A 15,162-nucleotide genomic window follows, 5' to 3' on the forward strand; every position below is an offset into this window, starting at 1 on the left:
CGGGGCGAGAGGCTCGTGGGCCCGGAAATTTCAGTGCTGGGTCCGCTAATGACTTTTAAGCAGATTCAAATGTGCATTGTAATAATTTATACAGCTCCGCGCGGATCTCTGGCACGGAGCTGACGGCGCCCGAAATCCAGCTGCCGGAGACGCAGGCAGGCTATGGCCCCCAGCGGGAAGCCTGTGAAACGGCTCTGCACCAGTCTCCTGGTCTGCTGCACTACCAAAGCAGCACAGCCGGCCTGGGAGAATCGCCCCCATTGATTTTACAAAGGTGATGTTTTAACTCTGATGGTTAATACTTTCCTCCCTGCCCTTATTATCGACATCTCATTGGTCGATCTTGATTATATAGCAGTCCACATAGTTTGTGAACTGGTCAGAGCTCCCAATCTGCTGCAGAAATGGTAAGTGGGATATTAGACACTGCGTAGGAGCGGGAGAGACTGTAATTGTTCAGGAGTCTCACTGTTACTGTGCGTAAACTTCAGTAGGTTCTCTGTCATATTGTGTGCATTGGAAAAGCAACAGTTTTGAACATGGAAAGTTCTGCTATTCTATCAGGCTGTTACCACATTAAGCGAGTTATTGCGGAGCCGTTTGGATCAGTTGGCTGGACGCTTTATGTGGTTTATGTTATAACAACAGCCTGGCGATCGATCCCTGTTCTTTCTAAGGTGAATTCAGGACCTCACTCGTTGCCCTGCCCATGGTGGAGATGTAACCTGCCTTTAGACAGAGAACCAAAAAAAAACCCTTCCCCTATAAAACACTTTTATAGTGTTTCAGTAATCACTAATTATATTTCAGGGGTTGTACACGTAGATTCAACAATTCTGCTTTGATAACAGTCGTGCCATGACAGCAACAAGAAAGAGAACATCAAGCCACTTTACGAAGTGTAATATGAAAGCAGACAGCATTCAAAGTTCATTTGAACTGTTTACCAATAATTATGTTTAGATTAATTCTGTCTCTTGTTTCTTTATAATGCAAAAATTTCACTTTCTTAGTTCTGACACTGACTTCAAACATAACCGCTGAATTAAAGGATTGCTGAGTGGAACAGTGTGCTCTCTTTCACTGCTATTCAGAAACAACCAGTAGTTTGGCATCAAGCCCAGATATTCTCTTTTCCTCAGATTTCTGCTTCAGATCAATGTTCAATTGTGTCAACATCAGCAGTTAGTCTTATTTATCAAATATTTTCTGACGGCAAATTCTGTTCCATGAAATGGTAAAGTTCAATATTTATCATTTCATCACCCCCCCCCCCTCCCCTCCCCTCCCCCCCCCCCCCCGGACCAAGCATTTAGCTCTACATGGGGTAAATCGGAGCGAGCAACCTACACGCTTATCAGCCTGATGTATATTGTCTGGTGGATGATGCAAGGGAAAATATAAGATATTCTTTTTGATCACTGGGAAAAGGGAGAGACGACTAGATATTCACAACTCACATTCTACAGTAAATAGATTGTGCTGCAGTTTATTGAGAAATTGAGTCTACCAGTGGATTTGGGAATCCGGTGGGCATTATCATTCTAGACTAATACGATTCCTCACACAAGGTCACTGTGAGACAGTGTTGTTGTATAAGTGGAAATGAGAAAGTCTGGATTTGGAATTGTCTTCAATGTAATGATTAAAACTGAAGTGATTAAAAGATGTGGTTCAGTTTGAAGATATGTTACAAACGAGCTTCCCTGAGAATTAGTCCGACACACATTACTCTGAACGATCCGCATTCATGAGGTGAACGAGATTGAACAAGCTCGGAGCAATAGTAGAGTATTAGGTGTACAGTAAATTTGCCAATGAAAATAATAGGATGATTAACGCCGTAGAAAACAATCATATGAAAAAATATGCATATGAGTGAGTGTAGTGAGAACACATGGGCAAACAGTGTTCCATTCAGGTAAATGTGTCTCAAATGTAGTTGTCGAGGCAATGTTGAATAGGGGCATCATTTATCGGGAATAATACAGAGACAGAGTGGGAGGGGAAAAGAGCTTGGTGTTACTGGGGGCAGCACAGTGGTTAGCAATTCTGTTTCTCAGCGCCAGGGACCCGGGTTCAATTCTGGTGCTCAGATGACTCTTTGTGGAATCTGCAGTTCTCCCCGTATCTGTGTGGGCTTCCTCCGGGTACTTCAGTTTCCTCCCACAGTCCAAAGGTGTGCAGGCTTGGTTGATTGGCCATGGACTAATGTTTGCATACATCGGGCAGTTGTTTTACTTTGCATTCTGTAAAAACATATGTTCCTTTTCGATCTGGCTTCCCGAGTCATTACATTAAGCCAGCATTTATTGTCCATCCCTAATTCCCGTGAAAATGTGCTTGTCAGCTGCCTTCTGGAGCCGCTGCAGTCCACGTGGTGCAGTTACACCCACAATACTGATCCGGAGAGAGTTCCAGGGTTCTGATCCAGTGACAATGATAGGTTTAAGGTACGGGATCAGAGGAGAGCTGGCTGGATGGATACGGAACTGGCTGGGCCAGAGAAGACAGGGGGTAGCAGTAGAGGGCTGCTTTTTTGAATGGAAGTCTGGGACTAGCGATATTCCACAGGGATCATTTCTGGGACCTTTGTTATTCATAGTATATATCAATGATTTGGAGGATAATGTAGCTGGCCTGATTAGTAAGTTCACAGTAGGTTCTCTGTCATATTGTAGTCATATTCTCTGTCATAAGGTAGTCAATAAAGCGTATTGCATGCTCGTCTTTATTTTTCGGGACATTGAGCATAAAAATTGACAGGTTATGCTGCAGCTGTACAGAAACTTAGGCCTCATTTAGAATATTGTGTACAATTCTGGTTGCCACACTACCAGAAGGATGTGGATGCTTTGGAGAGGGTACAGAAGAGGTTGACCAGGATGTCGACTGGTCAGGAGGGTTTTAGTTATGAGGAGAGGTTGGCTAAACTGGTTTCTCCTCACTGGAACGACGGAGGTTGAGCAGTGGCCTGATCGAGGTTTACAAGATTATGAGTGGCATGGACAGAGTACATAGTCGGATGCTCTTTCCTAGGGTAGAAATATCAAGTACGAGGGGACATAGGTTTAAGGTGCGTGGGGAGAAGCTTAGAGCAGATGTGCGAGACAAGTTTTTTACACAGAGGGTGGTGAATGTCTGGGACGTGCTGTCTGGGGAGGTGGTGGGAACAGGTACAATAGCAGCATTTAAGGGGTAACTAGATGAATACATGAATTGGATGGGAATGGAAGGATACGGACTCCCTATGTGCATACGGTTTCAGTTTAAGCAGGCATCATGATTGACGCAGGCTTGGAGAGCCAAAGATGCCTGTTCCTGTGCTGGACTTTACTTTGTTCTTTGTTTTTGAACGGACAGAGATATTTCCAAGTCGGGATGGTGAGTGACTTGCAGGAAAACATAGTGGTGTGCCCCGGTGACTGCTGCCCTTGATCTTCTGGATGGCAGCAGCCATGAGTTTGGAAAGTGCTATCTCAGCAGCCTTGCTGTGTTCGGCAGTGCATCTTGTAGATGGTAAACACTGCTGCCATTTTTCGTCGGTGGTGGAGGGGATAATTTTTGTGGGTGGGTATTAATCAAATAGTCTACTTTAAACTGGTATGTGAGGAATTCCATGCGTGTCGTTGAGCTGCACTTACCCAGGTGAGGGCAGAGAATTCCATCACACTTCTGACTTGTGCCTTGTGGATGGTGGAAAGTTTTCGGGGAGTAAGAGATGACTTTCACACTGTAGAATTCTTAGCAGTTGACCTGTTCTTGTAGTCACACTATTTATATATCGAGTCCAGTTCAGTTTCTGGTTAATGGTAACCCTCAGGTTGTTGATGGTGGGGGATACAGCAAACAGTGATGCCATCGATTGTCAAGGGGTGATGGTTGAATCCACTCTTGTTGGAGATAGTTACAGCTTGGTACGTGTGTGGTGTGAAATTTTCATGCAACCTTGTCAGATCAAACCTAGATTTTGCTGCATTTGGACCTGAACTGCTTCAGTATCTGAGGAGTCATGAATGTTATGGAACATTGTACAGTCATCAGTGGACTGGGTTTGGCTTAATGAGCCATCTGGATTTTGCTACTCACTAATTTGATATGTTGACAGTGGGAATGATTTCTCAGGTGCAGCGAACCCTTTACATCTGGCTCAAGGCCCGACTCTTTACTGTGAACCCAGAATACAAGAACTAGGGGCAGGAATAGGCCATCTGGCCCCTCGAGCCTGCTCCGCCATTCAATAAGATCATGGTTGATCTTTTCGTGGACTCAGCTCCACTTACCCAACTGCTCATCATAACCCTTAATTCCTTCACTGTTCAAAAATGTATCTATCCTTGCCTTAAAAACATTCAATGTGGTAGCCTCAACTGCTTCATTCGGCAGGGAATTCCACAGAATCACAACCCTTTGTGTGAAGAAGTTGCTCCTCAACTCAGTCCTAAATCTGCTCCCTCTTATTTTGAGGCCATGCTCCTGAGTTCTAGTTTCACCTGCCAGTGGAAGCAACTTCCCTGCTTCTATCTTATCTATTTCCTTCATAATATTATATGTTTCTATAAGATCTCCCCTCAATCTTCTGAATTCCAATAAGTATCTTCACAGTCCACTCAGTCTCTCCTCAAAAGCCAACCCCCTCAACTCCGGAATCAACCTAGTGAATCTCCTCTGCATCCCCTCCAGTGCCAGTATATCCTTTCTCAAGTAAGGAAACCAAATCTATGCACAGTACATGAGAACATAAGAAATAGGAGCAGGAGTAGGCCATCGAGCCCCTCGAGCCTGCCCCGCCATTCAATAAGATCATGGCTGATCTGAAGTGGAACAGTTCCACTTACCCGCCTGATCCCCGTAACCCCTAATTCCCTTACCGATCAGGAATCCATCTATCCGTGATTTAAACATATTCAACGAGGTAGCCTCCACCACTTCAGTGGGCAGAGAATTCCAGAGATTCACCACCCTCAGAGAAGAGATTCCTCCTCAACTCTGTCCGAAACTGACCCCCCTTTATTTTGAGGCTGTGCCCTCTAGTTCTAGCTTCCTTTCTAAGTGGAAAGAATCTCTCCATCTCTACCCTATCCAGCCCCTTCATTATCTTATAGGTCTCTATAAGATCCCCCCTCAGCCTTCTAAATTCCAACGAGTACAAACCCAATCTGCTCAGTCTCTCCTCATAATCAACACCCCTCATCTCTGGTATCATCCTGGTGAACCTTCTCTGCACTCCCTCCAAGGCCAATATATCCTTCCGCAAGTAATGGGACCAATACTGCACACAGTATTCCAGCTGCGGCCTCACCAATGCCCTGTACAGATGCAGCAAGACATCTCTGCTTTTATATTCTATCCCCCTTGCGATATAGGCCAACATCCCATTTGCCTTCTTGATCACCTGTTGCACCTGCAGACTGGGTTTTTGTGTCTCATGCACAAGGACCCCCAGGTCACCCTGCACAGCAGCATGTTGTAATTTTTTTCCATTTAGATAATAATCCAATTTGCTATTATTTCCTCCAAAGTGAATAACCTCACATTTGTCAACGTTATACTCCATCTGCCAGATCCTCGCCCACTCACTCAGCCTGTCCAAATCTCTCTGCAAACCTTCTCTGCCCTCCACACGATTCACTTTTCCACTTATCTTTGTGTCGTCTGCAAACTTTGTTACCCTACACTCAGTCCCCTCCTCCAGATCATCTATATAAATGGCAAATAGTTGAGGCCCCAGTACCGATCCCTGTGGCACGCCACTAGTTACCATCTGCCAACCAGAAAAGCACCCATTTATTCCGACTCTCTGCTTCCTGTCAGATAGCCAATCCCCAATCCACGCTAACACCCTACCCCCAACTCCGTGTGACCCAATCTTCTTCAGCAACCTTTTGTGAGGCACCTTATCAAACGCCTTTTGGAAATCCAAAAACACCGCATCCACCGGTTCCCCTCCGTCAACCACATTAGTCACATCTTCATAAAAATCCAACAGGTTCGTCAAGCACGACTTTCCCCTCATGAATCCATGCTGCGTCTGCTTAATCGAACCATTCTTATCCAGATGGCCTGCTATTTCTTCTTTCATGATGGATTCCAGCATTTTCCCAACTACAGACGTTAAGCCAACCGGCCTGTAGTTACCCGCCTTTTGTCTATTTCCTTTTTTAAACAGCAGCGTAACATTAGCAGTTTTCCAATCCGCCGGCACTACCCCAGAATCCAACGAATTTTGATAAATAACCACTAACGCATCCGCTATTACCTCTGACATTTCTTTCAGTACCCTGGGATGCATTCCATCCGGGCCCGGGGACTTGCCCACCTTCAGTCCCGTTAGTCTACCAAGCACTGCCTCCCTGGTAACAGTACTCCAGGTGTGGCCTCACCAGCACCCTATACAGCTGCAACATAACCTCGCTGTTTTTAAACTCCATCCGTCTATCAGTGAAGGACAAAATTCCATTTGTCTTCTTAATTCCCTGCTGCACTTACAAACAAACTCGTGATTCTTACACAATGACACCCAGGTCCCTCTGCACAGCAGCATGCTGCAATTTTTTACTATTTAAATAATAGTCCATTTTGCTGTTCCTCATACCAAAATGGATGTCCTCATATTTACCAACATTGTACTCCATCTGCCAGACCCTCGTCCACTCACAGACTATCTATATCCCTTTCTAGACTTTCAGTGTCCTCCGCACACTTTGCTCTGTCACTCATCTTAGTGTCATCTGCGAATTTTGACACACTACACTTGGTCTCCAACTCCAAATCATCTATGTAAATCGTAAACAATTGCGGTCCCAACACTGATCCCTGAGGCACACCGCTAGTCACTGGTCACCAACCAGAAAAACACCCATTTACACCAACTCTTTGCGTTCTGTTAGTTAGAAAACCCAGGCACGCAGGAGCTCTGTACTGAGATTCACATGGTACCGGGTTTCAGCCAGGTGTGTATAAGACTTCAGAATTAATAGCAATTAACAGCTGGGTTAGGTGAAAAGATGCAATGGTCACACATTTTTGGGATAAAAAACGACAGATCATCTGAATTGTAATTTAAAGCTATGTCTGGTCGAGCATTAATGACAAAACCGAATCATGCTCTACCCAATTTCCAGAGTCTTGAATTTTCAGTATCCCAGATTTTCACAATCTCTTAAAAAGGCTCCAATCAGTCATTCAGATTCTCAGAAGTGAAATAGTTTATAATCTCCATTTCCTCTCTTACCTTTCAGGTTAGTGGGTAATTCAGATAAACCATGTGCGATGTTGATATAATCAAACGAATCAGCACCTGTTTAAATAAATGAACTTCCATGAAATCAGCTCAGTGTAATATTACAGTGATATCGACAGTGTTTAAATGGGAAATTGAATTCACTGTGATTTTACCGTACCAAGCTCCTGTGTTTCTTTCAGTATTTTATCCAGCTTTGGGACTCCGTGACGCATTCTCACAAAGGATTCCCACATCACCCTTCGAGCCTGAGATCCTTTTTCCATCACCAGATTGAGGAGAAGTTTGGAACTGTCCGCCCGGTTTCCCTTATCCACGAGCTCAGTGACTTTCTACGAAGAATAGTGATGAAGAATAATGAGACGCAGAGTGAAAGATAAACACTGAGAATGAGAAGGAAAGGATCTGCTCAGTGATGGGATTTCCCAGTTGTTTTCAGCTCAGAAATCAGTCATTGGACCAGATCCTGATCCATAATAAACACGGACTGAAAATTCTCTTGAAATCTCGTTCCAATCATTAACAATAAACAAATGTGAATCAACTGAAAAAGAAATCTAAAAACAAATTTCAACTAGTGTGAGGAATCGCTGAGAATCTGCAATATTTTTATGTGATTAGTTGTCGGTCCTTCAGTGTCCAACATGATGGGGCGGCACGGTAGCACAGTGGTTAGCACTGCAACTTCACAGCTCCAGGGACCTGGGTTCGATTCCCGGGGGGCACGGTAGCACAGTGGTTAGCACTGCTGCTTCACAGCTCCAGGGACCTGGATTCGGTTCTCGGGTCACTGCCTGTGTGGAGTTTGCACATTCTTCCGGTGTCTGCGTGGGTTTCCTCCGGGTGCTCCGATTTCCTCCCACAGTCTAAAGATGTGCGGGTTAGGTTGATTGGCTATGCTAAAATTGCCCCTTAGTGTCCTGAGATGCGTAGGTTAAAGGGATTAGCAGGTAAATGTTTAGGGATATGGGGGGGCCTGGGTGGGATTATGGTCGGTGCAGACTCGATGGGCCAGATGGCCTCTTTCTGCACTGTGGGGTTTCTCTGATTCTATGACATTCGATGACTGATTGACAACATGATGCACTTTTTCCACACAAATCCTGATGAGATGTGGCTATGTTTTTTTCTCCCCGAAAGGGTAGTGCGTCTTTGAAACGCTCTTTCTGAAACGGCGGAAGGAACGGAGAGGTGGATGGCGTCTTGGTCAGCAAGAAGTTATGGGTATCGTGGATCGGCAGTCTGCAGATTGGAGGCTACAATCAAATCAGACATGATGTTATTAAAGAGCGGGGCAGACTCGAGGGGCTGAACGGCCTACTCCTCGCCGCACAGTGGTTACCATTGCTGTCTCACAGGTTTGATCCCGGCCTTGGGTGACTGGCTGTGTGGAGTTGGCACATTCTTCCCCTGTCTGTGTGGGTTTCCTGCAGGTGCTACTGTTTCCATTGTCTAAAGATGGGCCTGGGTAAGTTGCTCTTTCAAAGAGTTGGTGCAGAATGATGGGCCTCCTTATGGACTGTAGGGATTCCTGCTCTCCAAGTGTAAGAAAACTGAACAGCAGCGAATCAGAACTCAAATGGCAGGGAAATAATGAGTCTGATCCTTAAGTTATTTAAATGGAAGCAAAGTTAAAATTAAATTTGACTGACAAATTGCCATTGACTCATCCAAATACCGACTGCTAATTTAGGTCAGGAGAATGAGCCATTGACAATGGTGAAAAATCTAATGTAATCTTTAGCGCTCAGTAACTCAAATTCCAGAAACAAAACATTTTTCGTTTTCAAATTACTCGTATGAAATCTCGGTGAAGAGGAAAGGGGAGTGAGATAGGATTTGAGAGATATTAACACAGTTACAAATGGGGTGTGAAGGAGGGGCTGCGCAAGATGTCAGAGTCATGCGAATGTAGAATTTCAGACTGGAGTTTACAGGAATGGTTCAAACTCATTGACTCATAAACTAGAAGAATGGGAATTTTAAATCGAAGACATCTGAGGACTGGGGGCCATTGTGAGCACAAAGTGATATCTGGAGTCTGACGGGGAACACAGTAAAGGCAGCAGAATCTGAGCAGCTGAAGATAAAGGGCAATGTGGAAGGCCCAACAGGAGAACATTGGAACAGACGAATCTGGGGGTAACAAAAATATAGATTTGGATTCAGCAGGAGCTGTGCTGAGGTGGGAGTAGAAATTTGCAGTGTTACATTCAGAGAATAAGGATATTTCTGCACTGACAATTATGCAGGAAATGGAGTTCAGCTTGATTCTGAACACTGAAGTCACAGATAGTCTGGCCAGGTCTCAGTCAGCGGCTGGGAATGGAATACAATCATGTGGTGAGGAGATGGAGTTTGTGTTGGGGGTAGCAGACAATGGAGTTATTTTTTCAATGTTTAAGAGAGGGAGTAAATTACTTTCCCAGAGCACAGGGGCAGAAAATCACAAAGTGAATGAATTCAATTATGTTATATTCCCCCGTGAAGACTGACTTTCCACAATGAAAAAAATAGGGACAGCATTCTTTTTAACACTATTCCAGCTTCTATTCTGTAAGATTCTGAGACTACAAGGGTCTACAATTGATACGAGTCAGTGTCAGTTGCAGTAAACTAAGCGTTGTGGTGGATTATGAGGACAATATTGAGTCAAAGTGAGATAGTCCAGCTCATTCCTAAAATCATTGCTGAGACCACATTTAGAATATTGTATCCAGTTGTGATTCCCTCAGTGCAACAAAATTATTGCAGCTTCTGAAAACAACTGGAATGGTTGAGATGATTGTGTGGTTGGACGAGGACCCATTGTGGAAAGTGGATCTATCTTCACTGAAAACAAGTGTCAGAGGCAATATGATTACGGATTTCCATTGACTCCAGTTTTGCCGGAAGGTTTTTGATGCTAATTGAGTTAAAATGCTGTCTTGATGTGAATGACAGACCCTTTCACCTCTCCCCTGTAATTCTTTTAGCCATGTCTAAACCAAAGGAGTTCTGCAGCAGAGTGGTCCTGGCAGAACGCAAACTAAGTATCTGTGAGCAGGTTATTGCTGAGCAAGTCCCACTGCAAGAACTGTTGATGATCCCTTCCATCATTTTGATGACTGTGAATAGATTAATAGAATGGTAATTCCTGGAGTGGGTTTGTGCTGTTTATCATGGACAGGCTGTTGCTGGCAATATTTCCATATTGTCGGGTAGATGCCAGTGTTGTAGCTGCACTGAACAGCTTGGCTCACAGTGCAGCCTGTGCTGGAGCACAAAGCTTCAGTATCACAGCCAGGATGTTGTCAGTGTTCCTGCACACCAAGCACTAAGTTATTCCTTTAGATCATGTGGAGGGAATTGAATTGTTTTTTCTGTGATGATGGTGATCCCATGAAGAGGCTGAAATGAACTCAGTAACATGTCTGACTGAATATGATTGCGAATGCTTCAGCCGTGTCTTTTGCACTCATGAGCTGGACTCTGATGTTTTTGATGTTGAAATTTGCGAAATCCCCTCCACATGTTTGCTGTTTAATTATCCAACATCATATGCCTGGCATGGCAGGATAGAAAAGCTTTATGCTGTGTCAGTTGTGGCTCAACTTGCCTGTCTATCTATAGCATGGTGAAGGGTTGTAGATGCACCAGGTTAGCACATCATTTTTATGTATCCCTGCTGCTGTTCCTGCAATGCTCTCTGTAGTAATTCAGAAAAAGACAGTTTCCTCTCACCAGAAACCCTTTAATGGGACTAACAAGATGAGTTGCATCCGTTGGAGTAAACAAGTCTGTAAACTTGGGACCTGCAATAACAGTGCGGCTTAAAGCAAAAGGTTTTAAACTCCAATCGCTATCTTCCCATTGGGCAAGGCTCCCTTTGCTTAATAAGTGACTTTGTACTCCACAAAGCCCCTGGGCAGATCTATCAACGATCTCCCGTGTCCTTCATAACACTCGCCCCACCCCTCCCCCCACCTAGAATCCGTTTCTCCCCTACAACCCCCACCATGAGGAGATACTTTCTGTCACTTAGCGTTTGGACTGCTGTGCATTGAAGGCAGCCCTGGATCAGGCAGTGAAGTGAATTGATAAGGCTGCAGGATAGGCATGTAAAAAGGAAAGATAGGAAAGGTAGGATTCGAGAGCCGTGGATAACCAGGAAAATTGAGGATCTGATTAAAATGAAAAGGGAGGCGTACATTAAGTCCAGGCAACTGAAAACAGATAGAGCTCTGGAGGAATACAGAGAGAGTAGGAAAGAACTCAAACGGGGAGTTAGAAGGGCAAAAAGAGGTCACGAGATGTTCTTGGCAGGCAGGATTAAGGAGAAACCGAAGGCATTCTATTCATACGTTAGGAACAAAAGAGTTGTCAGGGAGAAAATCGGACCTCTCAGGGACAAAGAAGGGGAATTATGCTGAGAACCCAAGGGAATAGGGGAGATCCAAAATGAATACTTTGCATCGGTATTCACGAAGGAGAGGGGCGTGTTAACCGGGAGTGTCTCGGAGGGAGGTGTTGACCCATTAGAGAAAATCTCCATTACGAGAGAGGAAGTGTTAGGTTTTTTAGGGAACATTAAAACTGACAAAGCCCCAGGGCCTGATGGCATCTATCCTCAACTGCTCAGGGAGATGAGAGATGAAATTGCTGGGCCTCTGACGGAAATCTTTGTCGCTTCTTTGGACACGGGTGAGGTCCCTGAGGATTGGAGGATAGCGAATGTGGTCCCGTTGTTTAAGAAGGGTAGCAGGGATAACCCAGGAAATTATAGGCCGGTGAGCTTGACGTCCGTGGTAGGGAAGTTGTTGGAGAGGGTTCTTAGAGACAGGATGTATGTGCATTTAGAACGGAACAATCTCATTAGTGACAGACAGCATGGTTTTGTAAGAGGGAGGTCGTGCCTTACAAATTTGGTGGAGTTTTTTGAGGAAGTGACAAAAACGGTTGATGAAGGAAGGGCCGTGGATGTCGTCTATATGGATTTCAGTAAGGCATTTGACCAAAGTCCCACATGGCAGGTTGGTTAAGAAGGTTAAGGCTCATGGGATACAAGGAGAAGTGGCTAGATGGGTGGAGAACTGGCTTGGCCATAGGAGACAGAGGGTAGTGGTCGAAGGGTCTTTTTCCGGCTGGAGGTCTGTGACCAGTGGTGTTCACAGTAAGAAGTTTAACAACACCAGGTTAAAGTCCAACAGGTTTATTTGGTAGCAAAAGCCACAAAAGTGTGGCTTTTGCTACCAAATAAACCTGTTGGACTTTAACCTGGTGTTGTTAAACTTCTCACTGTGTTTACCCCAGTCCAACGCCGGCATCTCCACACCAGTGGTGTTCCGCAGGGCTCTGTACTAGGACCTCTGCAATTTGTGATATATATAAATGATTTGGAAGAAGGTGTAACTGGTGTAATCAGCAAGTTTGCGGATGACACGAAGATGGCTGGACTTGCGGATAGCGAAGAGCATTGTCGGGCAATACAGCAGGATATAGATAGGCTGGAAAATTGGGCGGAGAGGTGGCAGATGGAGCTTAATCCAGATCAATGCGAAGTGATGCATTTTGGAAGAAATAATATAGGGAGGAGTTATACAATAAATGGCAGAGTCATCAGGAGTCTAGAAACACAGAGGGACCTAGGTGTGCAAGTCCACAAATCCTTGAAGGTGGCAACACAGGTGGAGAAGTTGGTGAAGAAGGCATATGGTATGCTTGCGTTTATAGGACGGGGTATAGAGTATAAAAGCTGGAGTCTGATGATGCAGCTGTATAGAACGCTGGTTAGGCCACATTTGGAGTACTGCGTCCAGTTCTGGTCGCCGCACTACCAGAAGGACGTGGAGGCGTTCGAGAGAGTGCAGAGAAGGTTTACCAGGATGTTGCCTGGTATGGAGGGTCTTAGCTATGAGGAGAGATTGGGTAAACTGGGGTTGTTCTCCCTGGAAAGACGGAGAATGAGGGGAGATCTAATAGAGGTGTACAAGATTATGAAGGGTATCGATAGGCTGAACAGTGGGAAGTTTTTTCCCAGGTCGGAGGTGACGATCACGAGGGGTCACGGGCTCAAGGTGAGAGGGGCGAAGTATAACTCAGATATCAGAGGGACGTTTTTTTACACAGAGGGTGGTGGGGGCCTGGAATGTGCTGCCAAGTAGGGTGGTGGAGGCAGGCACGCCGATATCGTTTAAGACTTACCAGGATAGTCACATGAGCAGCCTGGGAATGGAGGGATACAAACGATTGGTCTAGTTGGAACAAGGAGCGGCACAGGCTTGGAGGGCCGAAGGGCCCGTTTCCTGTGCTGTACTGTTCTTTGTTCTCTTTGAATAGGGATCTCTGTTTCGAGGGAGCATCGTAGGTTCACTGATGCGGTCTCCTCCTTTGGTTTTTTTGTAGCCTGGACACCCGCTCCCTCAGCTTTCATCTCAGAGTCCATGCCTTCTTTATCTGGAGAGGCTAATGCGGACTCAGCTTCGCGTTAAGGGCCAACATTTGAAGCGGCTGTCTCCATGGGAAGTGGGACCTGTTCAGAAGTGGACAACCTGCGTCTGAGATGCTCCAGCTGTTTCTTTAAGCTGAAGATACAGGCCCCGTTTTCTCCATAACAAGCACAGGGTCCTAGCTGGGACCATTGCTGAAGTTGATTGTGTGAATCAGGTGACCTGTTTCACATGTTCTTTCTGTCCTTGTAGAATCTTGATTTTTCTTCTGATTTTCTCGTTGGGTCCCCACCCTCCCTGCCAGGTTTGGAAACAGTAGTCTCGGTCTTGTATGAAGCTGCCATCCCAGTAACAGTTCCACAGAGGCAACTCCATTTGTTATTTGTGGTGCGGTCCTATAGTCAAACAAATATCATGCCAGTTTGCTCTCCATGGTTGCCATCAGTTGTTTTCCTCATGCCATTTCTGAAGGTTTGCACCGCCTGTGCCGCCAATCTGTTTGACGACGGGCTGGTAGGTGCTGGGTCGGGTGATTTGGACACAGAGCCAACATTCTGAAAATCACTGCAGGTAATGGCCATAACACTATTGGAAACCAGGGCTTCTGCTGTGAGTAATTAACTGGTCTTGCCCTAGGTTTAGCATCGGGGTCGATGTAGATCTTGACCTTGGCCCCTTTTATGTTTTTCAAGACTTTCTTGGAAACTTCCAGGGCATCGACTGGACTTTGTACAGTCACCCAACGCCTTCCCTAAAGATCTCCAACCGCATCAGCCGGGTCTTCTGGAGCCAAGTCTTCGGGAGCCAATCTCGTCCCATGAAACTTGATCCTTTTGTGTGAGGCGAGTTGTTTGCTGCCTTGAAGTCACTGAGACCACGGTGGTGATTTTTACTTGTAAAGATTCCCGTGTGCAGGTGGCTAGCCTGGCCTTTGTGTCTTCCAAACTTAGGAGTTGGATGTCAGGTTGGAGGTGTTTGTGTGTCTGTTCTCCTAGAACAGAGACCAGCTAAGGATGTACCAAATGCCCATTATGGGTATCCATTATGATGTCCATCAGTGTAGGGAAATTATTGGAGAGGATTCTTCGAGACAGGATTTATTCCCACTTGGAAATTAGAGAGAGGCAACATGGTTTTATGAAGCGGAGGTCGTGTCTCACTAACTTGATCAAGTTTTTCGAGGAAGTGACAAAGATGATTGGTGAGGGTAGGGCAGTGGATGTTGTCTCCATGGACTTCAGTAAGGCCTTTGACAAGGTCCCGCATGGCAGACTGGTGCAGAAGGTGAAGTCGCATGGGATCAGAGGTGAGCTGGCAAGGTGGATACAAAACTGGCTCAGAGAGTAGCAGTAGAAGGGTGCGTTTCTGAATGGAGGGCTGTGACAAGTGGCGTTCCTCAAGGATCAGTGCTGGGACCATTGCTGTTATATATATTACAATGATTTGGAGGAAAATGTAACTGATTTGATTAGTAAGTTTGCGGACGATACA

At 45.4% G+C, this 15,162-nt stretch overlaps 2 protein-coding genes across 8 annotated transcripts in view; one reads left to right on the forward strand and one right to left on the reverse strand.

Annotated features, from left to right (window-relative positions):
• The window catches only part of LOC144482103 (NACHT, LRR and PYD domains-containing protein 3-like), a 252,719-nt gene that overhangs the window by 121,051 nt on the left and 116,506 nt on the right, over positions 1–15,162 (forward strand). The window lies entirely within an intron of this gene.
• The window catches only part of LOC144482101 (NACHT, LRR and PYD domains-containing protein 3-like), a 76,224-nt gene that overhangs the window by 34,146 nt on the left and 26,916 nt on the right, over positions 1–15,162 (reverse strand). For all 7 annotated transcript variants that reach the window (XR_013495856.1, XM_078201333.1, XM_078201335.1 and 4 more), the window contains exons 5-6: positions 7,404–7,575; positions 7,235–7,300 (exon numbers count right to left, since the gene is read on the reverse strand). Coding sequence is in view for 6 of the 7 variants with exons in the window: in XM_078201333.1 (XP_078057459.1) it covers positions 7,235–7,300; positions 7,404–7,575 (238 nt within the window). In the remaining variant the exon portion in view is untranslated. The remainder of the gene's footprint in view (positions 1–7,234; positions 7,301–7,403; positions 7,576–15,162) is intronic.

The sequence above is a fragment of the Mustelus asterias genome (assembly GCF_964213995.1).
Source record: "Mustelus asterias chromosome 26 unlocalized genomic scaffold, sMusAst1.hap1.1 SUPER_26_unloc_15, whole genome shotgun sequence".
NCBI lineage: Eukaryota > Metazoa > Chordata > Chondrichthyes > Carcharhiniformes > Triakidae > Mustelus > Mustelus asterias.